This window comes from Perna viridis, chromosome 3 (genome assembly GCF_037379345.1).
Source record: "Perna viridis isolate PV_CMFRI_1.1 ecotype Kerala chromosome 3, ASM3737934v1, whole genome shotgun sequence".
NCBI classification, from domain to species: Eukaryota; Metazoa; Mollusca; class Bivalvia; order Mytilida; family Mytilidae; genus Perna; species Perna viridis.
This window is the reverse complement of record NC_142447.1, coordinates 57,883,429-57,910,117: the sequence shown is the minus strand read 5'-3', so window position 1 is coordinate 57,910,117 and position 26,689 is coordinate 57,883,429. Positions and strand designations below refer to the sequence as shown.

At 32.5% G+C, this 26,689-nt stretch overlaps 2 protein-coding genes across 5 annotated transcripts in view; one reads left to right on the top strand and one right to left on the bottom strand.

The window, feature by feature from the left end:
• Positions 1–1,831, bottom strand: part of LOC148623075 (KH homology domain-containing protein 4-like) — a 38,299-nt gene extending 36,468 nt beyond the window's left edge. Inside the window, exon 1 of one of the 2 annotated variants that reach the window (XM_088573573.1) lies at positions 1,674–1,831. In XM_088573573.1, the coding sequence (XP_088429699.1) occupies positions 1,674–1,759 (86 nt within the window). In that variant the 5' untranslated portion in view covers positions 1,760–1,831. The remainder of the gene's footprint in view (positions 1–1,673) is intronic. The other variant, XM_088573574.1, reaches the window with a different exon arrangement.
• Positions 1,817–26,674, top strand: LOC148623074 (NAD-dependent protein deacylase sirtuin-6-like). 3 transcript variants are annotated; one of them, XM_088573579.1, is made up of 7 exons: positions 1,817–1,915; positions 11,422–11,639; positions 15,702–15,809; positions 19,218–19,345; positions 19,668–19,753; positions 24,217–24,297; positions 25,862–26,674. In XM_088573579.1, exons 2-7 carry the CDS (start codon positions 11,435–11,437, stop codon positions 26,664–26,666), a joined length of 1,413 nt encoding a protein of 470 aa, XP_088429705.1. In that variant the 5' UTR covers positions 1,817–1,915; positions 11,422–11,434; the 3' UTR covers positions 26,667–26,674. The 3 variants fall into 3 exon arrangements, with proteins under 3 accessions (XP_088429705.1, XP_088429703.1, XP_088429706.1); XM_088573577.1 differs by lacking the exon at positions 1,817–1,915 and adding an exon at positions 10,677–10,750; XM_088573580.1 differs by lacking the exon at positions 1,817–1,915 and adding an exon at positions 10,709–10,731.
• The last annotated feature ends 15 nt before the right edge of the window (positions 26,675–26,689 follow it).

The window sequence follows — 26,689 nt, the reverse complement described above, 5'->3', positions numbered from 1 at the left end:
TAAGAAAATCGCCACAAATCATCAACAGAGTCCCAGGTGTATCAATTGTGATAATATTGAATGTAATTAACAAATAAGCTATTTTTACTATAGAATAAACACTCTAGGGTGACTGGATAGACTACCCAAGTATATTTCGTTCAGCATTTTTTTAATTGGCGTTGTGACGTCTATTTTGCCTTTTATGGACTGATTTGAAGTTACACTGGATCAAAAAGTTCCGGGTCACACGTCATCATGAAATTTTTGTCCACATCATGTAAAGAAGAAACCACATCACGTAAAGAAGAAATTGCTGCACGTAAAGAAAAGAAAATGCACATTAAGTATTTAGAGATCGACATAACGTAAAGGTGAAACGACCTCACGTTATAAGAAAACCATTGCACATAAAGATAAATCCACATAACGTAAATATATGTTGACATGACGTAATCATAAAACGACAGAACATAAAGACGAAAGTACAAAACGTAAAGACGAAATGACAGAACGTAAAGACGAAATGGCAGAACGTAAAGACAAAACGACATAATGTAAAGATGTTCTTACATAACGTAAATACAAAATGACCACATGTAATTATAAAACCAAAGCAAGTAATATAAAATTGACAACACGTAAACAAATGTGTATCTCATCAGACAGTTTAAGCGTTCCATAATGAAGGTGGAAATATTCTATGTAAAACCTATAAGTATGTATACATATGTCATAAAAAATGCACATAAACAATTTACTTTTTAGATGCAACTGACCATCTAATCTATACTTCAATTTCAAGAAGATAATTTATGCCTTTCTTTTCTTAGAAGAGCTGTGCTTTGACAACACCAAAGGAGAGATAGCAGCAATCGAAACTACTCGGCTATATCCCCTACAATAAAACTAGAAAGTCTGAAGAAGAGTTCCGATTGGAGTGAGTAGTAATAGTTGTTACTAAAAATAGTTAGTAATAGTAGCCAGTAACAAATAGCTGTCCATAAGTTGGTGATAGATCCAATTGGGATCCATTTTCTACACCGAATAGCCCAGATCAGCTGATGATGATTATTTATCCAACATAAAACTTTCCCTAACCTATTTACTTTAGGCAGCGATTTACACCTTTTGTCAAATTTATGGCTCTACTAATCAAAGAAACATGATTTCTTAGGTTTGAATGCAGGGTTATCTAGATCATCTTTACAAAATCTGGATTTGTGTCGAATTTTACCTTAAAATTTGTGTTAGGACAAAAGGTCAAAATCATGAAATACATGCATCCATGGAAGATGGAAATATTTTATGTAAAACCTATAAGTATGTATACATATGTCATAAACAAATGCACATAAACAATTTTACTTTTTAGATGCAACTGACCATCTAAATTCTAATCTAGAGACTAGACTATACTTTAATTTCAAGAAGATAATTTACGCCTTTCTTTTCTTAGAAGAGCTGTGCTTTAATTAGGATAATTATTATCAAGATGTTGACAGCTGTTTATTTGCCGACCAATTTGACACTTAATGAGATACAACCAAGTGAATATATGAATGACTTAATTTTAGTGAAACTGGGAAGTTCAGTCTCAGGGGCCATTGCTGCATTTCTGTTTAATGGTTAAATAATGCGCCAAAAAAGAGGTCTTCATTCTTCTATACACAAAAAATCTTAATGATAATCACTGTTGGTGCGAGTGCATGCCCCCATGGTCACGATGGTGCCCTGAATTAGGACTAAATCCTCCACCTCGACGATTCTGCAACGCCATTTTGATATTTTCTTAAGATCACGTGACTTGAGGTATTTCGTTCAAAACTACTCGTGGCATTTCCCCAACACCAAAGGAGAGATAGCAGCAATCGAAACCACTCGGGCATATCCCCTTCACTAAAACTAGAAAGTCTGAAGAAGAGTTCCGATTGGAGTGAGTAGTAATAGTTGTTACTAAAAATAGTTAGTAATAGTACCCAGTAGTAGTTTTAAGAGTAAAACTTAAATTTTATTAAATTAACTGGAACGAACCAACAATGTTCATTCTTAGTTATTCATTTCTTTTAAACAATGAATACCAATGATTGATTAATATGAGGACGGCAGTGGCCATATCATATGTGCGAGCGAGAAGCCCGAAGCAAAAGTATCAGGTTCTCTTTTCAACAAATTAGACTTCCAGGCGCAGATCTAAGGACTGGCGTGCCGGGCGTACGCCCCCACTAAATCGGTAAGAAAAAAAAAATCACCACAAGTTTCATCCCATAATATTTTTTGCCTTGCTTTTCACGGCATTTAATACAATTAACCCCCCCCCCCAAACCCAAATCCTGGATCCGCCCCGACTTCGTGCCATTTATCATTTTGCCAAGTTTTTTTAAGGATCTTGTCATCAGTAATGCTGCTTCCCCTGCGTTATTTTTAGACCTTCACATAGAGTCTTATAAGTACAAACATATAAATGTCCCATTCTTGTGCAGTAATATACCAGCTTCTCCTGCATATGCTATTTCTCAGTTGCTAGGTAAGTCACAGCTAGTAGTGATTATTCTGACTTATTATGACACCATCGTTAACTTAAGTTTTTGGACCAAGGTTTTGAAAAATTCGTCTCATACGTTGTCCCAAAAAGTTTATTTCCGATATCCATATCTTATTGAAAAATATCCTGTTTTTGACAAACAGGTTATAGATGATGGATTTTCATCATGTCTACAAAGTATTTTTTTTGTAGTTTTACTTGTACGTTTCATGTATATTTCATCTTGAACTAGACGCACCTTCCCCACAAAGTTGAAGACTTATTTTGGAGCTCTTGTCTTGGATTTATGTATTTTTTTATTGCATTTTATTTATTTAATACATGTAGTTCTTTTTATATTTTTACTTATTTATTGTTCATATCTTCTGTACTGTTTTGACTCACTGATTTTACCGATTTTTGCTGGTGGCAATTTTAAGCTACCCATTTGTGTTAAATAACGAACCGTAATGGAATCATTTTAAAATGCCTGTACCAAGTCAGGACCATTGCGGTGATTTACAACTTTCCGGTTTACCCCGTGATATTGTCATTTGTTAAACGGACATTCCTTTGACAACTGCCTAGAACTGGTCAGTAGTTTTGTTATTACCCTTCATATAATATCAGTGACTCTTGTATTTGTGTGTGTGTGATAGGGTCAATTTATTATATTTATTTCTGAGAAAATTAATTATGTTGAGGTCACAATCCTTTTCTTTTCCGACTCTTTCTTTTCTGAGTATTTGAGTAATATATCATTTATCCAGCTCAGTTCTCATTGATTGGCTTTCTCTGTCACATTGTCTGTTTTTTTTTTATTGGTTTTTGATTTTCTATTCTAAATTTTCCCGGGTATTGAATTATTAGTTGATGTGTATGTAAGCTGCTCTTTTGTTATCTCAGTTATTTGAAAAAAAAATACACGTTTTGTTATATTTCATTTTCATTCATTTGGAATGCATGTTCATACTTACTGATGTGAGTTACTAATACATTTATGTATTTCTGTTTAATAATTTATTTCACATTTTATTGATTATTTTAAACAGATTTATTCAAGTTTATATGCACAAGCAAATACAGTATACATATTTACATACAAACTTATGGTAGGATTCGGAAAGAAGCTAGATAGCTTATACAAAGTTCCATGTCCTTAAAAGTAAACTTGCAAGAATATTCTTATAAATAAGATGCATGTGGAATAATTTTCTTAACTGACTAGTAAATAAGACAAACGAATAGAAAAACAAAAATGGAATTACAAAATTAGTGAAGAGATGCAGTACATGGAAGTCAAGCATTTATAAACCTTTTATTTTTGATAATAAACTTCTGAACTTTAAGAAAAACGTCTACATTTTGTTCAGCATTTAGAATATTTGAGCCATACAACAACACACTTATAGTAATAGGTACATCACGTGCCATAGAAAATATGATTTCATTTCGTAATAAAGTATATTTGGGACAAAAGAGCAAAAAATTGGGAAGTTGATTCGACATGACCACGGGTGTAATTAGGGGAATTAGCAAGGTTGCGACTGAACAGATGTTCGTGGAGTGAAGCACTGTTCATTCGCACTCTGGCATGTAATATTTGCCCTAGTCGTGTACCAATAAAGGAAAGATTCGGGCATTTTATTAAATGTTCCTGAATCTTATTTCTAAAAATGTTAGTGGAGCTAGAACTCCTGATATTCTGGGGAAGTTTGTTGCTGGCAGAAAGTATTCAGAGTAGAAGTTAGTTCTCGTGCGAATTTCTATAATCACTCCAAGTCAGTCTGATTTACAAAGGGTGATTTAGCTGTAAATCAATTACTTAGTTTTTCGAATGATATTGGTCGAGCTCTTGATAGTGGTAAAGAAATAAGAGTCGTATTTTGTGATATAAGTAAAGCATTCGACCGTGTTTGGCATGCTGGACTCTTATTTAAACTGGAAAAATACGGAATTACGGAACGCTGCTACATTGGTTTAAAAATTATTTGTCGTAGAGGGTTAAAAGGGTTGTCTTGTATGGAAGTAACTCAGATTAGTTAACAATTAAAGGGATGTTCCTCAAGGCTCCATTCTAGGACCTTTATTGTTCATGCTATTTATCAACGATATAAAATCTGATATTCGTGCGTCGATCAAGCTTTTCGCAGATGACACTAGTATATACGTTATTGTAGATACTTCTGAAAATGCTGCGGGGATTTTGAACTATGATCTAGAAAAGATACATCGTTAGTCTTGTCAGTGGCTAGTAAAATTTATCCACAAAAAAACTGAATCAATGATTGTCTCACGTATGTCAGTAAAGCCTTTACACCCACCTTTGACGATGAATGGCCAGGACATTCAGGAAGTTGAATCCCATAAATATCTTGTTATCATTTTTTTCAAATAATGGTTCTTGGCATGACCACATTGATTACATAGTAGAAAAGGCTTATAGTAGGATTAATATTTTACGAAAGATGTGTTTCATTCTTGATAGAATCACCTTACAGAAAATGTATTTTTCTCTTATTCGGCCAATTTTAGAATATGGTGATGTTATATGGGACAATTCGGCAATGTCCTTAGTTAAAAAGCTAGAAAATGTTCAGATAGAAGCTATGCGAATTGTTACGGAAGAGACCAAATTAACATCTATCAATGAACTTTATGAGGAAACGGGACGGGAAAAACTTTCGGACAGAAGGAAAAACATAGACTCATATTATTATATAAGATTATCAACAAGGAAACTCCAGAGTAGCACAATCGTTAATTCCAAACTCGGTTGATTCCTTGCATGGACATTATACTAGACAATCACAAAATATTTTAGAAATTCGCACGAGAAAATTTTATTGATTTATGAAAGTGTGCGTATATGAGTATTTTTTTTGTATGAGAAAGTATGAATGAGATTAAATGCTATTAGGGTTCTATTTGATTATTTCACTCATCATTTTCGTACAAATATTAAGCAAGCATTCATTGTTTATATTTACAAGTTACGCTAGTTTAGTCAATGCCATGAATATCGATTTGTTCATTTAAATGTCAATTATCGGTAATTGTGAACTGCCGATCATATGTTATAAGTAGATATTTTGTTTTACTGATTTGTTTGTCCATGTGAAAGTTTACATTAACCACAACCAGTACCCTTGTACCACATATAGGGTAAGCTTCGTGTTATGTGTTTTCTTTTTGAAATATTTATGTTTTGGATGTCATATTTTCCATGACATCGTAAGGACTAATGCATTTGTTGCATATGTCATAAATTTCTATGAAGAAGTTTTATAAATTTACATGTTTGATAATATTAAATACATTGTGTAGGTGGAGAATAATTAGATCCACATATGTCTTAACTTTTTATTAAATGTGACTGTAAAGAGTTAACGTATTTATCCTATTTTTTTTGTTACTCATGGATTTTCTAAAACGGCAAATATTAATACTTCATTTCTCATTTAATTGTACTATTTTTCAGCAACAAGTTGGCATTCCAACGGACACTAATTTTGCTCCTCTCATAGCTGATTTGTTTTTATATTCATACTAGACTGAGTTTCTTCAGAATCTCGTAAAGAATTAAAAATATATTAAATGCGAAATCCTTTAATTTTGCATACAGATATATTGATGATGTATTGTCCATTAATGACCATTCTTTTGATAAATGGTTACCTTCAATATATCCACCAGAGCTTGAGATTACAGAAACAGGTTGTTCGATCAGCCTCTTTTTTTTTTTTGTTACCTCCATCTCGATTTCGACAATAGTGGTCATCTCAGTCCTAAGATTTATGATAAAAGAGGCGACTTTCATTTTAAAATTATAAATTTTCCTACCTGTTCAGCAATATATCTTCACCCCTGCATATATGTTTATATTATACTTCATACAAAAATCTTGAATTCTGATTGGGTAATTATGTGATGAGTTATTTTAGTCTATTCCCTGCACATCCTTACTTGCCCCACCCCCACTGAACAGTGATTGGTGGATCGATAAATCACCCTGACGGCAGCGATATATCACAGGATATATCACCCTCGACGTCACGATATATCACCCTCGACCTGACGATACATCACCCTCCTCTAGGATATATCCCCCTCGATGTCACGATATATCACACTCTCGTATTCAGTAGATTCGCTAGGCTTGAACAAATACTAATTACTACTCTGATTTCCTTTAACGCCATAAATATCTGCGTAACTGATCTTGAATCGAAGATATGAGTTCCTGATTAAAAAGAATACTCAGTTGTTCTGAAAGAGTAATCAAGAGAACCAAGGTTATAGCGGTAATCACAAGAATGTAATCCAGGGACAAAGACCAGACATGGAAAACAGACATACACAACAAAGAACATAAAGTAACTAAAATCATACATACAAAGTAACAAAAGTAAATGAGCAACTCGGACTCCACTAAAAACTGGGAGCATGGATCAGGTGCACCGGTAGGGTAAGCGTCCTCTGTTTTTTCTAGAAACACCCGCCGAATTGCCCATAAAAAGTCAAATCCAGGGTAGACAAACGAGGAAAGGAAAACTATGACCCTTTGAACAAATCAGTTTTCATGGTGCAGATGGATACACCATAACGATCCACGAGTTCATGATGACGACCATAAAACTTCTGTAGTGATGACTTCAATCTTGTAGCAACATAACCCTGTTCCAGAAGCCTATTTGTTAGAGTTCTAGCGAGAAAAAAAAAGTCTGCGTAGTTTCGGCAATCTTTGGCATAACGTATGATTTGTGATATGAACACTCCATACGCAGGTGCTGAAGGGATGTTGCCACAGCTGAAAGGAAAGTTGAAAATTATGAATGAAAAGTCATCACGTTTGTCGTAAAGTTTGGTCAATAGTTTTCCTTTAACATCGATTTCTAAGTGTAGGTCAAGATATGAGGCTGACTTCACAGTGTCTGTAGTATCCTTTATCTCAAGTTCTTTGGGGTAGATGCGATGTATCAAATCCCCGAAATTAGGATTTTTTAAAGATAATACGTCATCTATATAGCGGAAACTGAGATTAAAGGATCTAGCTAAACGATATTCTTTCTTTTGGATCAGATCAGCTATAAAGTCAGCCTCATAAGAGTGAAGGAAAAGGTCAGCAAGTAAAGCATAATTTGTTCTCATTGGAATGCCGACCGTTTGTTGAAAAAACACGTCCACCATACTGGACAAATATGTAGTCGATTAAAAATTCCAGCATTTTGTAATCATCTTCCTCTGTATATTTGGAAGATGATTTGGAATTATTTCTTACAAAGTATGAGGAATCTCTACCATAAACTCTATATTTGTATCTAGGTGTACCATCTTTTCTGGAAAAACAACGATGTATAATGTTTTTAAGTTTTTTGAAACAAAGAGTAATGATTGCTTTTTGTAAGTTATTCTTTGTACTGATATGACCACTGATTTATCAGTTTGACACTATCAGACAGACAGACAAGCTTTATTTAAAGTCGGCAAGACATAAAGCAATAAACATAAGCTCTTATGAGCTTTTGAACCGACAAACATAATATTTACAGTCATACATAATCTTGCTGGTAAGTAAAACAAGACATGCATATACACACAGAAGACATTTAGACAAACATAAAAAAACACATTATTATATCAGTCAGTAGTATGATACGAGAATACATGCGGTTGAAGCATACAAACACTAAAAAATACTACTACTACTAGCTAAAGAATAAAATAATAAGGAATAAAACTATCGTGCAACTAAAGCAAAAAAAACCAAATAATAATAAAACTGAACCAAAATAAAACATAAGTCTAGTATGTGTGGTTGGTATGCTGCATCAGTAAGAAAATTTATTTTAGTCTGAATTTTTGCAAACAAGACCAGTACATTATTACCATTCCAGAAAGATAATTGACCTTTGAACTGATTAAAACTTGAAATTTGCCTGATGATTCTGGAGTGAATTCCAAAGAGCAGGTGCAGCATACCTGAAAGATTTCTTACCATAAAAGTAGTTTTCACTTGGAATCTGCAATAAATTTGTGTATGTAAAATTATACTTGTGGTCTTTCTTTTCAATAAGAGTTTATAAGACAGGAGGTCCTAAATTATTAAGTATTTTAAATATTTCTATTGCCATTGTTCTTGTTCTTTTTATATACATTGTTGGCATTTTTGCCTCGATTAAAAGATCTTCATATGCTGAGATATAGTCGTCATAAACAAATCTTAGAGCCCTTTCCTGTGCTTTTTCATTTTTTTCAGTATCACCTTCTGAACAAAAATGCTATGATAGTGGGCAAAAGTTAAAATTTGACTGTATAAATGTGTGAAATATCGTTAGTCGATATCATTTGCTCAAGTTTTTTCCTATTCTTTTTAAAATATTTAACTGTTGCACTGCCTTTTTACACAAATTCTGTATATGGAAATTAAAATTTAGTTTAAAGTCTATATCTACTCCTAGTAATTTTACCGTTTCATCACAGCTTATTTTTGCAGATCCAATATCAAAAGTTAGTGTTTTATCAAAGGTCTTTTTGCCAACAGCTATGGCCTGAAACTTGTCAGGATATGCCTGCATACAATTAAAGTGAAACCAGTTTATCAAAATAGTACTTTCTGATTGTAGTACATCTATTACTTCATTAAAATTTGGCGAATGAAAAGATAATGTGTTGTCATCAGTATAGTTGTATAAATCTCCTTTTTGAATAAAATAGAAAATAACATTTATAAACACGTTGAACAGCAAAGGACCCAAAATTGATCCTTGCGGAACTCCCTGTTGAATTTCTGCCCAGTTACTGACATAAGGGCCAATCTTTATTTGTTGCTTACGCCCTGACAAACATTATTTTAACATGTCAGTAGACTTTTTGTTGAGACCATATGCTGGTAACTTACAAATTAAAATATCATGTGGCAGACAGACAAACGCCTTTGACAGGTTCATAAGAATGGCTGCCACATATTCATAACGCCTGTTTCAGTCTTCTAATAACTTTAGTAATGTTGTTTAACAACCGTGGCCTCTTCGAAATGTACATAAAAATTTATCAAAAATAGTGTCAAAGAAAGTAGACAACTGTTCAGCTAAAACTTTTTCGAATATTTTTGATGGAATAGGTAGTAAACTGACTGGTCTGTAGTTGCTCTTTGTAAAAGGGTTATTCTTTTTAAATAATGGAGTGACTTGTGCCTCTTTTAGTCTGCTTGGAAATATTGAAGTTTCTAGCATAGTTATTGTTGGCACTGAGGATGGTTTGCCATATTTCACTGATATTTTATCACTCCTTTTGCTTTCTTCACATTAAATTTGTCAGTGACCTTTGATATAAAAGATTCATTTGTTGGAACAAATTCAAAGTTTTTCTGTTTAAAGCCCTTTTCTTCAATCTTCCGGCTGAAGGCTTGGATGATTGTTCTTATCAAATTTATAATCTTTACCTATTTCTTTGGCAACATTTACAAAAAAGTAATTGAATACCTCTGAGACTTCTTCATTTTTTGTGATAATCTCATTTTCTTCTTGTAATGTAATTTTGTTTTGTGTACCTTTTGATTTTTTGGAGAAATATGGCTTGATGGTTTTCCAAAAATATAGCATGTAAATGCTATTTAAGCACCACCGGTGCATTCACGCCACAATGGAAGAGGTAGATTTGGTGCTCTGTAAAACCTAGATTTAACCCACCATTTTGTTTAAAATGCCTGTCCAAGTCAGACCATTGAGGTTCCAGTTACTCCGGTGATCATCTATTTTGTCATATTTATTTTGGACTTGACGTGATTACAGTTTTCGGTAATTTTGTTATTACCCTTATTGAATAGTTATATATAACACTGTAATAGTAATTTAAAATAGTAAAGAAATAAAAACCAAACTATTTTGTTCGTTTTTAAATTTTCATAACACCTTTTTAAGGTTTCGAAAGAGTTAGTAAGAACTAAAGCAAAGTGTCGTCAGATGATAAAAAAATGAAAAAAAATATGATAATAGAATTATCATACAAAAATCCAAATTTTACATGTGTTATATTTCTACAAAAGATCATTACTGTCTATATTTATCCCACTTTTAATCGGTACCATATAATTATGCTCATGACAAGGGACATTGCATTTTAAAAAAAGTTATGGTTAAAGTTCGTTCCGTTTTTATGTAATGAATTTCTTTTTTAGTTTGCAAGAATTACAAAAAGTAATAGCAGAATAAATTCCGGACTGCCTGGTTTGATTTAAAAGACAGGGTTACATATATATATAACATGTTTTGTATTTAATATAACAATCAACTAATGAGACAAAAATATTATACAAACATTGAATTAATGCAAAGGTTCTGACCGTTTAAGCAATTATCTACCATGCCATGAGCTATTTTTGATGACTGTTTACATCATTGACATTGTTATTGGAATCCAAGATTATACACTGAATGAAATAAGGTCGAAGATGAAAAGTACTTTACTTTTATTCGGAAAAAAACATGCCACTTTGAGAGAATCTTTCTTTTTGTATATGGACACATCCATCTGCAAAAAACTTGTGAACCATAGAAATGTAAATGAAGTAGATACTGGGAATTTTAAATTGTTTCATTTTAAATGATGTTGATAAAAAATATCTAGCAATCAATTTAATTGGTGAAGCATTTGAGATGCTACATATAATATTTACTAAAATAATAAACATATTGTATTACATTCACTACATAAATGCAGTGTAATCTTTCAGTGTTTTTTTTTACAATATAATTGTACACATATGTATAAACATTCTATATTTTATGGAATGTACTTACAGGAACAAACTTTCATTGAAGTCAGTGATGCTAGAACTTACAAAATTGATACCCACAGATATTACAACAATAAAATTATCATATTTTATTACATTTTTCTACTACATTTCATTTTAGTTTCAATACAAAAATGTCTGTAAATTATGCTGATGGACTGTCTCCATATGAACATAAGGGACCCTGTGGTCAGCCAGAACTCGTAGATAAAGCTGAGGAAACAAGAGGAAGAGTACATGAGTTGGTTGAACTAATTAAAAACAGTAAACACATGGTAGTCATCACTGGTGCAGGCATCAGTACATCAGCTGGAATTCCTGACTTCAGAGGACCGAAAGGTGGCTTGTACCATGAGTTACATATAGTCCGTGGGATGGGAGGGTCCTTTATGCACCCCCACTCATCAAATTCGATTTTCAGGTACCTTTATACCTCCCATTTTCAAATAAATTTTTTGCAAAAGAAGATTCTGTTATATTTGTGTAATTGATACTGGTTAGTGAAATCAAATCAATTCAGATTGGCTTATCATTTCATGATAAGCATGGTAGTTGTGCCACACCCCAACTGCTCATGCATATTCATTATTTTGAATTGTAGAAAGCACATGCAGTCTAGGGGATATAAAAGAGGATTGATATTAATTTTTGGGTAGGGTTTTTAGATATAATTTTAAGGATTTCACAAGTTATATTGAGTAGTGAATTTTTATAATATCAGAACTGATGCTATATGTTAATTGAATACCGTATACTATGTAGCCACATTTATACTTAGATTTAGTGAATAATAGAATGATATAGAATAACAGAGCTATATCTTGTGTTTACATTTTATTTAAAACTGCAAACTTAATTGGATTTCGATACATGTAGTACGAATCTAAAAATTCTCGGATTCTTTTTTGGAATAAGCATATCTTAGTAGAAGCTGGAACAATGGAGTCAGAATTTTTTTCTGTTTCTGACTCCATTGTTCCAGCTTCTACGTCATCTTGAGACATCAAATAGGAATAAACTAAATATATATAGGTATCATCCCAATGTCTCAGCTCTCCAGTGGTAGGCAAGTTTTTGCAAGGTAGGGGTGCCATTTTTTCTCCCAAATGGTCATGAATATGTTCAATTATTCATCACTTTGGCTCATAAGAAAGCTAAGATGCTATAAAAAATTATAATGTGTAAAAGCTTGTATGAAGGACAGTATTTTGAGAACAAAATGCTGATTACAGGTGAAATGGAAGATAATCAGAAATTTCAAAAGTTACCCTTTTTAGGATAAGGTCATCAGTGTCATCTTAAAACTGTGAATGAAGTGCCTGGAATGAAAAGATAAGTTGGATACATTGATGTCTAAAACTAGTGCCCAGAATGTCTTTTTTTAGTGTTGGTATGCTAAAAATAAGCATTTCGGTTCATGTTGATGTGATATTTTCTGGGTTAGGGGTGGCAATTTTTCACCTAAATAGTTATATCAATTATTTATAACTTGGGTATCATATCAAAACTTGTTTAAACTTCCACATTTTAACCAAATAACCATATAAGGGGAAATAGATGAAAATTTGGAATTCTGAAAATTCCACTTTTAATATTCTGCCTCATGAAGTGGCAAGGTATTACCAGTATGGGATACCCTCCGAAAAATTTGTGTTTCTGTATGTCAGTTCCCATACGGTTTCCAGATAATAACTAATGAACATATTAATGAATTTTTTTGAAACTTTGTACAATTGCTTAGTACCGTAAAATTCAGGTTAAGTTCAATTTTTAGCAAAATTTTACAGAAGCCTTTTTGAAAATTTTGCCATTACCCTTCTTCCCCTTTTTACTATTTCGTGGTGGGATATCACATAATGTTTCATTAATGCCCTATTGTTATACCACAACATTTTTTTTTCAGTCATAATGGCATCAACCTGTCTTCGTCATCCTCTTCGTCGTTTTCTTAATTTTTTGTCGTTGATGGCACCCATCAACTTTGTTATAGACAATAACGAGTAATTTATCTGATCTTTTTGAAAAATTAACAAATTGATTCTAAGGAAATAGCACAGGGCTTTTGGAGGTTTTTGCCCCACCCCTTTTGAAAATAAGGACTGAAAGGGGGAAAATGGGTGTTCTCATTAGAATTGATAGGAAAAGTTTATTTTGATCTGATTTTTTATAATTAAGATGTCAATGTTTTCCTTTTGAAGTTCGCCCTGTGCAGGTCTGGGTGTCAAAAGAATTGGCCTGCAGCAGCGCTAAGCTTGTCGTAAAAGGCAACTAAATAGTGCTCAGGACTCTAGCCAGGGGGCTAGGGTGCTCTGCCCACAGAGCAACTGGGTTGTATGCCCCAGGTTGTGGGATTGGGTAACCCTGCCATGTTACATGCTGGGGTCGTCAGGCCATAATACGGATAACCTTACCACAAACCATAGTGGTGCACCATGTTGGGAAAGATGCCACGTTCCTCGCATGTGAAAGAAACCCTTCTGTGGTATTCTCCTGAAGTAGGAACCATAGGGCTCCGCCGCAGGAGGCTAAATTGCCTGACCCTACCCATCTCTCCCTTTTTCCAGTGGCAATCAAAATTTGTCAACCCCATTTTCCTTGTGTCCCATCCCATTTCTTGTTTCGTCATCATTTCATGTTCATTTTATAATCCATTTCATGTTTATTGCCTGAATATAGCTGAAATATTGCTGCTCGGGCGTTAAACCCCAACAATCAATTAATCAATCCTTTTGAAGTTCTGTTTTTAAGCTTTTTACAGGGAAGCCATATCAAAAAAAAACTTTTTTATTTGTTGTCCGATTTCTCAAGTTTTTGTTTCATTGACATTGGTTTCCTTTTGCAAATTCATGCCTGTATTTTTCAGATTTCAGATATCTTTTTATGGCTTTGGAGTTTTAAGGGGTCAAAAGGGGCCACACCCTAAAATCAACTTTTTTATTTTTGGTCCAATTTCAAATTTGTTTTTATTAGATTCATTATAAAAATACCTACCTGTATTATTCAATCAGATTTCAGGTGTCTCTTATGATTTTCTAGTTAAAGGAACCATTTGGGCCACACCTGAAGAAATTGACTTTTTTATTCTTGTTCTGATTGCAATTTTTTTTTGTATTCTTATGAAAACCCCTGCTTGAAAATTTCAATCAGATTTCAGATATTATATTCTTGCAGTTTTTTACTTATAAGTGGCCAAGGGGGTCACACCCGAAAAGTATTGTCTGTAATATATATTTTTTTTTATTACGAAAAGCATTTTATTTTATTGGGTTCCTAATTCAAATTTTTACCTGCATTATTCATTCAGTTTTCAGATATCTATTATGGTTTTCTAGATAGATGGAAGCAAAAGGGCCACACCACAAAAATTGACTTTTTATTTCATGGTCCAATCTCAATTTTTTTTATTGGATTCCTGATAAATGTGCCTGCCTGTATTTTTCAATCAGATTTCAGAAATCTCTTACAGTTTTTGAATTATAAGTGGCAAAAGGGACCACTCCTGAAAAAAAAATGCACCTTTTTGATTTTCGTCTCATTTTGGATTTTTTTTCATTGGAATCCTTATGAAACTCCCTTCCAAGGTTAGCAATCTGTATGCTTTTACAGTAATTGTAGGCAAAGGTCTTTGATAAGCACCCATAAAGCAGAACTTTTTTCACCTTAAATTGAATTTAAAATTTTGTGTCCAAACTAGTTGTTGTGGCCATATAACTCTAACTCAAGAACTAATATTGTGTCCACACTTGCCCAAAGTGAACAGAGTTCAACATGCTGCTGTCATATCATGCTGTGCTGTGTGAAGTTTTGTATTAGAATTAGATAATAATTTATAACCCAAAAACAAAAAACTATGTGCCTGAATTGAGCAGATTGTTAGTTAAATTATTTATTTTATTTTAAATGCCAAAAATGCGAGATTTACAGTGTTGTTATAAATGAGCATTTTCCTTCATACTGGGAACTGTTTTCTGTGCTTGTCCACTATAAAAGTTTCTAAAGTAAAGTTTTACTTTTTGAAACTTTCATTGATTCTAATGCATGATGTCGTATAACACGAAAAAAAAAAAAGATTTAAGAAAGAAAAGCAGGTTTAGGCTTAATTTTTTTGGCATATTTTGTATACGCCAGTATTGTCTGAATATTGCAGGTGGTCAAAACAAAAAAAGTATCTCCAGTGCAGAATCCCAAAAGGGATTACAAATTGCCTGTAATTGTCTTGGGAAGTAAGAGTATAGTCCACTTTTAATGCAAACCCTGTATCTTACTAATTAATTATACCAAATAATCACTTGGTCATTAAAAGTGTGTTTTTAATTTTTAGGTGTAGGTCACTTTTCAAGTATAACAAATCAGTTGTATGTGTTTAAAGATCATTTTATATTATGGTATTCCTTTTTACAGGTGTTTGGACTTTAGAAAAGAAGGGTATTAAGCCTGAATTTGAGGTTACATTTGAAGGAGCTAAGGCTACACCAACACATATGGCTTTGGTTGCACTAGAAAGAGCTGGTGTGTATAAACTACATGTACTTTCTATTAAATTTCTTAAAGGACATATGATATTGTTTTATAGGAAAGAAGACAAGTTTTTTATATGTTGTGGGTTGATTGGTTTGAATAGCCATTTTATCATGTATAATCGTGTTTGGTTTAGGAAACAATAATGATCACAAACAAGTACTCTTTCTAAATACTCTTAGCACATATGAGTAAACTTGATCTCATTTTAGATACTCAATCTGAGTACATCTTACCACAAAATAGATACTCAGTCTGAAATAACATCACAAACTGGATACTAAATCTGTTCATACCTTAACACTCACTAACCATTTTATCACATTTTGGATACTCAATTTGATAACGTATAAATGTAAGGAATCATTCAAAGTTTCCAGATCAATGATCGATGTTTGGGAGTTTGATAAGGATGACCCTTCAATGCTGTTTTGCCAGAATGCCTCCATTATTTAGTTTGGATATTATTATATCTTATGTAAATGTGTGCAATCATCAGCAATAAAACCATGTGTTGACTTGAAGCCCGGCTGACAGACAATAAATAGAATCATCTAATGTTATGGTTAAATATAGTACTGTCTGTCAACAGAAAGATAAATAGTCCTATCACATAAGAGAACAGATGACTGTGAAAAGAAGGATGAAGACAAAATCTTCATATTTTTAAGACGGTAACGATTCAATCTTAATACTGGTATCTTGAAATCGATCATCAAATAGAAGCTTCCCAAACAACATGTAACTCAATGTTACCAATGATCGGTGCACTACTTACTTGTAAACCTTTTTACATACTGAATGTTCAATCTAGGTGCTCCTTATTATTAGGTACTTAGTATGAGTACACCTTTTCACATACTTGATACTCAATCTGAGTACACATAATAACATACTTAATACACAATTTTAGTTTCCTTATCACAAAACAGATACCCAGTTTGAGCTTACATTATCACATCTTGGATACTAAATCTAAGTGTGCCTTATCACATACTTAAGATACTAGATCTAAACATACCTTATCACTCACTGGATAACAGTTGATCACATTTGAACTTTATTCATACATGTACAAAGGGGGGATGTCCCATAATTTCACAATAACTTCAAAATGCTTCAAGCAGTTTTCATGAAGCTTTGTTGAATTGTTTTGGTTTTATTTATTAATGTAATTTTCTTTTTGTCAAATATTTAAACACAATCAAATTCAGAGCAGTATCAAGCTTGAATTTTTTGTTCATATAAGTCCCATCTGTTCAGGGTTTGACTTCTGCAGACATATTTAGCTGTGTTCCATGAAGCATTTTATCGAGTTATGGAACTTAATTTCTTTAAAAACCCTCGTAGCAATGTAAATGCAATTTTAGTGGATTGTTTATTTATATTGATGTTAGCTCCCTGTCATTTTTTTTTTATAAATTTTCAATTTCATGTTTTTGAGTTATGGGAATTTGTTCATAAATAGGGGGAATTTCACATCAGCAGTGGTTGAACCCATTTTCAAGAAACTTTGGAAAAAATTTATATATTTTATTACTATAGAGTATGTAAGTCTTGTCACATGACTCTGTGATTTCATGAGAATGGGTCCTCATGTACCATTTACATCAAATACTCGAAAACGGAGTCAAAATCATTCCCTTTTGTCAGTGCAAAAAGTATAAGAAGACCTAAAAAAATGATGATCACTATTAAAGGCATGGTAGGTAGGTAGGTAGGTTACTGCAATATTTGTAGTGCGGTAATCAGAAATATCGCCTTTTACCATAAAGGTCATGTGACTATTCAAGTTTGAAAAATGAATTTTTTGTCAAAATTGCCATTTTCAGGAGGAATGAATTAGTTTTCCTTGATAACTAAAGTAAGCTTTATGAATCTCTTTTTTTTTAAATCACTAACTTACACTTAAAGTTTTACTGTTGTTTGTATACATGTATACATCTGCTAAAAAAAAAAAACCTAAATTTTAAAACAACTCATGGGAATGAATTGAATTTAGTGATAGTGCGCGATTGATGATTGTATCACGAATGTGACCTGATTCTTGGTCATACATCCATGCTGTGCCTTCTGGGTGTTCATAATAATTACATGTATTAAGTACTGATGTTGTGTAATTTTTCATCAGATAAAACATTGGAACAATTTATTTGAATGATTTATGTAAGTATGAAGTTTCAACCTTTGTGTGTAATTTCCTTTTTGTTCGAACAAAAACTTCTGTTTACTAAATACAAAAGTAAAGGGATGGTTACATAAGATTTAATTTATTTCTATATACTGTGTAATCACTGAATGTGTGGTTGAAACCGAACTCGTCCACTCGCTCTAATATTTTGTGATGAAATAACACAATTTCCAATTTTATCTTACAATAACTACATAAAAAAGTTTATTTTCGGTCTGAGCATGTCAAAGACTGACACAAATTTCTGTTAAAGTTTGATAAAATGTTTGGCATGGGCTGTCAAAATTTCTGGACCCTTGGTAATCAGTATAGATTATATTTTTAGCTCACCTGGCCTGAAGTGATGACACTTAGCATCTGTTGTCCATTGTCGTCTGTATACTTTTTCAAATATCTTATTCTCTGAGTTGTGGGTCCTGAAATGCATTTATTCCCCAATTTTATATTTCCAACAATTGAAAATCTCCTTTACTACTGGATGGATTGAAACAAAACTTAGCTTGAATGTCCTGTAGATCAATTATAACAATCTGTGTGTGGGTTTTTTAATCTCGCAAAAAATATATCATAGTGCATTAGTGGTCAAATTGCAGAAGTTTGCAAATGACTGAAAAACAGTTGGGTTTAGCTAAAATCTGGCATGGAGTAAAATTGTTCAGCATGATTAGTTGGACCTATGCCGAAATTTTCAGAAAGACCCCTTGACAGATGAATAAGTTATGGGTCCTGAAATGGAATTTTTCCTAAAATTCACATTACCAACATGAGTATAAAAATTGAGGAATTGTGGAAATAACTTAAAAACCAATGGGTTTAGCAAAATATTTACAAGGTTAAATTGATCAGCATGGTGAGACAGACCTTTGCCAAAATTTTCATGAAGATCTTTTGTTCAATGTAGGAGTTATTACCCTTTAAAGTATAAAAATGATTATGAGAGATTCATTTTATAATATGAAAACCTGGTGGATAATTAAGATGCTCTCTATTGATTAAATGATTCTTGTGACATTCACAATAGTACAGTAGTGTCAAGAGTCCTGCTTAAGAAAGCTTAAAACAACTACCATATATTTTTGACCTGGTGTACAATTCAGGCTCTCTAGAGCCTCTAGTTAAATCAAACTTAATATGTGTCTGTGTCTGTGACTGGCTATAAGAAAAGTCAAGGAAGTGAAAATTTGAATTATTTTTTTTCCTAATTGTAGGAATTTTGAAGTATGTAATATCCCAAAATGTTGATGGGATGCATCTTAGATCCGGTTTCCCTAGAAACAGGTTGTCAGAACTCCATGGTGATATGTTTGTAGAGGAATGTGATAAATGTAACACACAGGTAGATTTACTATTACAAAATTTCTGTAAACCAACTAATTTGTCATGGATACTTATTTTCATGGGGTTACTATTTGCATCGATTTATTTTTTGAGTCTTTTTCTTGTTAGTAAAATTAGTTACTCATGTAAATAAGTTGGGTGATAGTGTTATCTGTAATTTTTTTTGCTTTGATGTCAAAATGTGCTAAAATGGATCTAAAACTGCAATACTTATGATTATTATAGAAAAGCCCTTTGTAAAATAAGTATATAGACCTTGGGTAAAGCTATTGTTGAACATATGCATTTTTAATTGATAAGTTGACTCATATATATTACAGTATGTTAATGCTAAAGTTGTCCCAACCATGGCTTTAAGGTACACAGGAAATCCTTGTACACAGTTGAAGTCTAGAGGCTTTTGCAGGTAACATTTTAGTAATAACTACACATACTTTATAATCTTAAAAGTTCTTTTTCACCGTGAATGTATCAAGATGTAAAAAATAGGTAATGTACACTTTTATTACAACAACAAAACAAAATTTGCAGTCATAAAATGCAATAACTTCAGTGTAAATTGATGGATCTTTATAAAATTTTGCCAAAAGCTTCAATACCACAAAATTTCGGGGGTTATGGACTTAACCATATAGAAAAAAAAAAATTGGGCCCTGTTTTCAGGCCAGACTAATTTGATTACTGAAACTAAACTTTATTTGATTTTAAAAAAAAATTGAATTCTTTGAATCCTGCAATATTATGAATCTTCCAGTATACCTTGATTGTTATACCCCCAGCGAATGACGTTTGGGTGGAGGTATGTAGGAATCACCCCTCTGTCCATCTGTTTGTCCACATTTCTCATCAATAAAACTCCTCCTAAACCACTCTGGGGATTTTGATAAATTTTAAAGGAAAGTTGGGCATCATATGTAAATGTGCATGAAATATATTTACTGTAAAAGGACCCTAAAGTGAGATAATCCAACTTGAGGGTTTTACATGTTAAAACCTTGTCAGCATAATTCCTTCTAAACTGCTGATGGGATTTTGATGAAACTTTATAGGAAGGTGGGGCATCAAATATAGATATGCATGAAGGAATATAGTTACTGTCGGAGGACTCCAAAGGTAGATAATTAAACTTACAGGTCGTATATTTAACTTTATTTGAAGCGGGCTGTATTCTTTTGATGAGCTTGCTCACAGTATTTCTAGTTAGTTTTGGATACAAGTTGGTCCTTGTTGAGGTCAAAGGGATAAAAAATATTAACTTACATGTTTTCAACAAAAAATTGTTATTTGGGTTCTTTGATGGATCTAACTGCATTAAGTTTTCTTGAATAGATCATAAAAGGTAAATCTGTGTCAGTAATCTGTGCAAAAACATCACAAATAAAATTAAAGATAGTTTCCATATATGTCCCAACTGTACAGGGTTCCATATGTAGGGTAGTAACATGCTTGCCCACGAAACATTTTGTTCATGAATAAAAAATATGTAGCAAAACTTTATGGTGTCAGTTATATAAAGTGTGAAATCTGCTGTAAGTCTACTTTCAGAGATCACAAAAAGTTCTTCAACATGTGTGAACACATTTTGAAATATGCTTTGTGAGGCCTGGACAACATAAGTAAAATCAATGGTAACATAACAATGACAGTTCTTCAAAATCAAACTAAAGTACACAGCAATAAAACAACTAAATTAAATAACAACACAAAGTCACATTAATAACCAACATATCATGACTATGGACGGACACATAAAATTTGCAGTGAACTGAAATCACATTTCACACCATATGAGGGGAATTTAGGAGGTGCATTAATCTTTAAAAAATATGTATAGGTTGTTGAATCACAAATACCCTCCCATACATTTATTGATGGAAGGACCAATGTGGGGAATTTATTTGAGAGAAACATTATATCATAAACACTGAAACATGTTATAACAATTTTTGTTTCTCTCTTTTATCAACTTTCTGTTTTATGGAAACTTTGAAAATTTCAATTTATGTATTGACATGCAAGATTTTTGTTTCAAAAGTCTTTGCTCTCTTAATCAGAATTATTACTTCAGTTTGGTATCATATGAAACGTGGTGTTTAGCAATTTTTAGTCTCTTATATAAACTCTATATTGAGCGAGAATAAAGAATAAGTCAGGTTAAACTTAGCATGACATCTTGTACAACCCTGTGTTATCCCCAAAACATTTATTATGACGGGCGTGTCATTGGCTTATGGCCCAGTTGTTTATTATACAAGAGGTTGGATGGCACCTATGTATTCAATGATTTAAAACATACTGGTAATTAGTATAATTTTCTTTGAACCAATGAGAATATTTTGTTTTATGAATCTGTGAAAATTGCATGGGTGAATATTTAGAGTGATCTGTTGTATACTTCCTGAAGTAAAAACTAATTTTTTAAATTAGAAGTTGTCAGCTTCTAATATTACTTTCTATATGAATTTATTCTGAAGAGTGTTTTGATCATGTACATTATCATTTATAATTAAATAATTTTAAATCAGAGTGCTTTTGGTGACTCCAAACGGAAATCATTTTAATTGAGTTGTGTTTCATTATTTTAATTTTTAGCTCACCTGGCAGAAGGCCATGTGAGCTGTTGCCATCACTTGTCGTCCGTCGTCATCGTCATACGTTGTGGTTAACAAATTTTCAAAACTCTTCTCTGATGCTTCTTGACCAATTGGAACCAAACTTGGTAAGAATGTTTTTGGGGGTATCCTGCATAGAACTGTAGTGGGGATTTTTGCTCTGTCAAAAAATATGGCTGCTGTTACTAAAATAGAACAGGGGTCAGACAGTAGTTTTTCTTATATATCTCCAAAACCATTAGGTTAGCCAAATTCTGACAAGGGTCAAACTGTTTTGCATGGTGAGATCTACCAGTGGTTAAATATTCGTTTTAATCTGTAAATCCATGGTGGAGTTATTCCCCTTTTTGACATTTTTTTGCTGTTTTAATGTTATTTCTTTAAATCTTCTCTGACACTATTTGACCAATTGGAACCAAACTTGGTATGATTGTTCCTTGGGGTATCCTGCATAGAACTGATGTGGGGATTTTTGATCCATTGAAAAACATGGCCACTGTTACTAAAAATAGAACATAGTGGTCAGGCACTATTTTTTTTTTACATATATCTCCAAAACCATTAGGTTTAGCCAAATTCTGTCAATAGCTGAAATGATCCTTATTATTTGGAACACAAAAGTCCTCAGGGATAAAAGTTGTCAGATGACTCCTTGTAAGAGTGACTGCCCTTGAAAGGGGAAAAATGACTGTTTTTTGTTTTTGTTTTTTTTTTTTACAGCTTTCAGCCAATATCTTGAAAACTATGACAGACAGAAAGAAACTTTCAATTGCTGAAAGGATCCTTATGATATATGATAAGTCCTACCAAAGTCTTCTTGAGTCAAAATTGTTAGACATCTTCTTGTTCAATTTATTGCCTTTGAAAGCAAAACTCAACCAGGTGAGAGATTCAGGCTCCTTAGAGCCTCCCATTATACCACCCTAAAAAATTTACTGTCGTATTTTGGTATGGCGCTGTCGTCATTGTTGTCATCGTCCATAGACACATGATTTTCGTGTGATAATTTTAGTACATGTATAAGTTGGTTGATCTTTTAAAATTTTATAGCAAGGTTTCAAACTACAAAACGAAACTTAAAATTAATTTTTGGGGTCATGGCTCCAATGGTTTTATAACTAATGGCCAAGAAGGGGCCTAAAACAAGCATTGCATGGAATTTAACTAATTAACTCCAATAAAAGCATAGGAATGTCTATGGTATTGTTCCACATTATTCTATAGCATAATTGTCAGACTTTGTTTGATTTTGGGAGTAAAGACTTGAACTTTTCAGAAATCAGGGGCCAAAAATGGGGCCCTGAAATACACATTTTCTTGATATCTACACAATAATTTGACTATAAGTGAATGAATCTTCTTGAAATTGTATAAGAAGGTGTCATATTCTAAAAGGAAGACTTTGATTGATTTTTGGGGTAGTAACTTAAGCATAGTAAGAAAAGTACCACAGAAGAACCAGAAACAAGTATTTTTTTCAGATTTCATGACAATACTGGTAGCTTGTTTATTTCTGGTCTGATTTTAAACTTTTTTTCCCCATGAAAATTCTTCCCTGTGTTTTTCAATCAGATTTCAGATATATTTTACACTTTTTGAGTTATAAGGGGCCTAAAAAATAATCTTTTTTGACTTTTGGTGTCATTTGAAAAAAAAAATTATAAGAATCCTCATGAAAATCTCTGTCTGCATTTTCAATCAGATTTCAGATATCTCTTTTGGCATTCAAGTCATTAGGGGCCAAAGTGGACCCACACCCAAAAAGTTGACTTTTTAGTTCATCTGGCCTAAAAGGCCATGTAAGCTTTTGTCATCACTTGGTGTCCATCTTTGTCATCTTATTTAACTCAAGATTTTGGTCTATTTTATTTACTTAAACTTTTTTTCCCAAATTTCATAGATAACAACTTCAAAAGCATCTTATTTACCACCCAGACTTTGTGGAAAATGAAAATTGACTACCATCTTTAAAATGTTGAATTGTTTCATGGTAATTTTTGTTGTTTGTTCACTTGAAAATAAATCAGTTTTGAGTGAAGGCATGAGTTGGTCAGGTAACAGGAAACATAGGTTTAATTTAATTGAGCCTTATTACTAACATTTTTCAAAAATATTAAAATACCAGTTATCTTTCAATGTGTAGACAGAATACCAAAGCTATATATGTTTGTATAATGTTATATCTAGAATCTTATTAAATGTACTGATAATTGAAAAATTCATGTGCATGTATATATCTACATATTATATTTGCTAGAGGGAAGTTGAGAGACACAATTTTGGATTGGGAAGATGCCTTGCCATATGAAGATTTAGATAGAGCTGATATCCATGCTAGGTAATTTTTTGGCTACATGTTTTCCCCTTTAGTGATTGTAATAAAAAAAGAATGCTAATGGCTGACTGATCATTAAATTAATGTCTAAACACTTGTCTGCTTCATGATTTATTTGTATGATTTGTCATTTGTATAGAATTTGCAGTCATACAAGGTTTTTTTTTTCACCCATAGACATTTGATTTCTGCATAATTATTGAGTAAAGGGAAATATACCTGTATAACATATCACAAAGTTTCATAACCCATAACTTAGGGCTATGACTTAAACCATTGGGGAATAAAGGGTCAAGTAAAGGCTTAAGATATTAGTATTTCTGGTTTCTGTATAATAACTTTAGTAAAAGTGTATGGATCTCTATTGACAATGAGATTTCTATAGAGAAAAAAAAACATGTTTCTAGAGGGTATGATAAACAGAAAGCCTTGATCAAAGGAAAAAATTCATATTGTTATGTTATTCAATTGTATAGTACAAAAACAGAAAATCACCCCATTTTTTAACAAATAAGTCCCATAACTCTAAAAATGGAAAATCAGATTTTGTTTTTTAAATCAAAAAGGAACTCACATCAATAGAAAGAAACAATCCATCAAAGTTTCACAAAAAATTGTGGCAGCATTTTTGAGTTACTGAATGAAGTGTGAACATTATCCAGACAGACACCAATACACCATAACATGTGACATCTAGAAAGACAGCATGTAAAAATAAGGTTGGGAATGATTATTAGGGATATGACCTTTTAAATTTTGAAAATAGTGGCAATAAAAAGGCCAAAACTTATTGGTTTCAATTATATGTTCAATAACTTTACTAAACTGTAATGATCTCTGTGAAATTGTATTTATTACCAAGTTCTACATCACAAAAGATATTCATTTAAAAAAATATTATTTGGACAGTTTTGGACTGGATTAAGATCGATTTTGAAAAAAAAGACAAACTAATCAAAAAGTGCTTACAAAATCATGGAGGAACAAATTGTAAATGTGATTCCTATATACACATTGTATGTTTGTTTCATGTTCTTTGGTCACTCTATTTCCAGTCAAAATCTTGTGCTATGCCAAATATTTGAGATCACCATCCAGATATAGAGCTGTATCAAGCTCCAATGTTGAGTCCATACTTGTCCCAGTTGTTCTGGTTTCAATCTCTGCAGTTATATCAAGCTGCACTCTATAGAAAGCTTTTTTCTATACAGTCAGTACAGTTAATAGGTTAGCTGTTATGTCAGTTTATTCTGAGTAATAGGTCAAAAGCATATGCTTTCCCTTGATTGCTTAACATGAGCAATCAAATTTCTATTTAGTATTACTAATGTAATTCTATCTATAGTGAATATTGAAGGCTCTCATCTGATGTTGATTCATTGCAACTGTTTATGGAATTACATGTACTGTGATAAAGGATATAATTATTTCATTAATTTTATGACATTTTTCAATTTTGATGTCTTAGTATGGTCTTGAAAGTTACAGTGTCAGATAATGATACCAATACATAAAGATGAATTAAAAAAATATCACTTTTAATAAATGTTGAAATATTTTATTTCAGAAAGGCCGACTTAGTTCTATGTCTTGGCACTTCACTACAGATTTTACCCTGTGGCAATCTTCCATTACATGCAAAGAAAAAAGGGGGACATTTTGTTACTGTCAACTTACAGGCAACCAAACATGAGAAAAAGGCAAATTTAAAAATCCATGAGCGGGTAGATAGTGTTATGAAAGAAGTATGTAGGCTGCTAGATGTTGATATACCAGACTTTCAAAGACCTACTATTTGTCTTGAGTCAATACATACAGAAAAATCTGAGCCCAAGCTAAGTGTTGTGGTGCGAGAAGGCTTCGATCATGTAAAACTTGATGAATTGATGGCTTGTGAAAACAAAATGGGAATTAAAACAGAAACTGGCCAGAAGTCTGATATGTGTATTAGTGCATTAAAGAAAGAATGTGATAGTAAAGCTGTTACTAAATGTTCTTTTCAATCAGAAAATGTAATAACAAATTGTAAATTAGAACAAGATAAAACTTCAATTAAGATTGAACCTGGACATGAAGATTCTGAACCATCCAAGTCTTTAGTGGGTTTTGAACAGTGTAATGATTGTGATTTAATTCAAGATCAAACAAAATGTATACCTGACAATGCAAGTACTGGAATAAACTCACTTGAAGATAAGACTTGTACTGAAAAACATAGTTGTGAAATATTGGCTACTTCAGGCATTGATGCTGACAATGACCTAGAAAACCTGGGAATTAATCTTACAGAAAATAAAAGTGACACTCCTTCAAGTCTCGGAACATCAGGGAATGAGGATAATGTAATTCCAGCAAAAATCATAAAAATTTGAATTTTTAATAGTTCTTGAGGTTT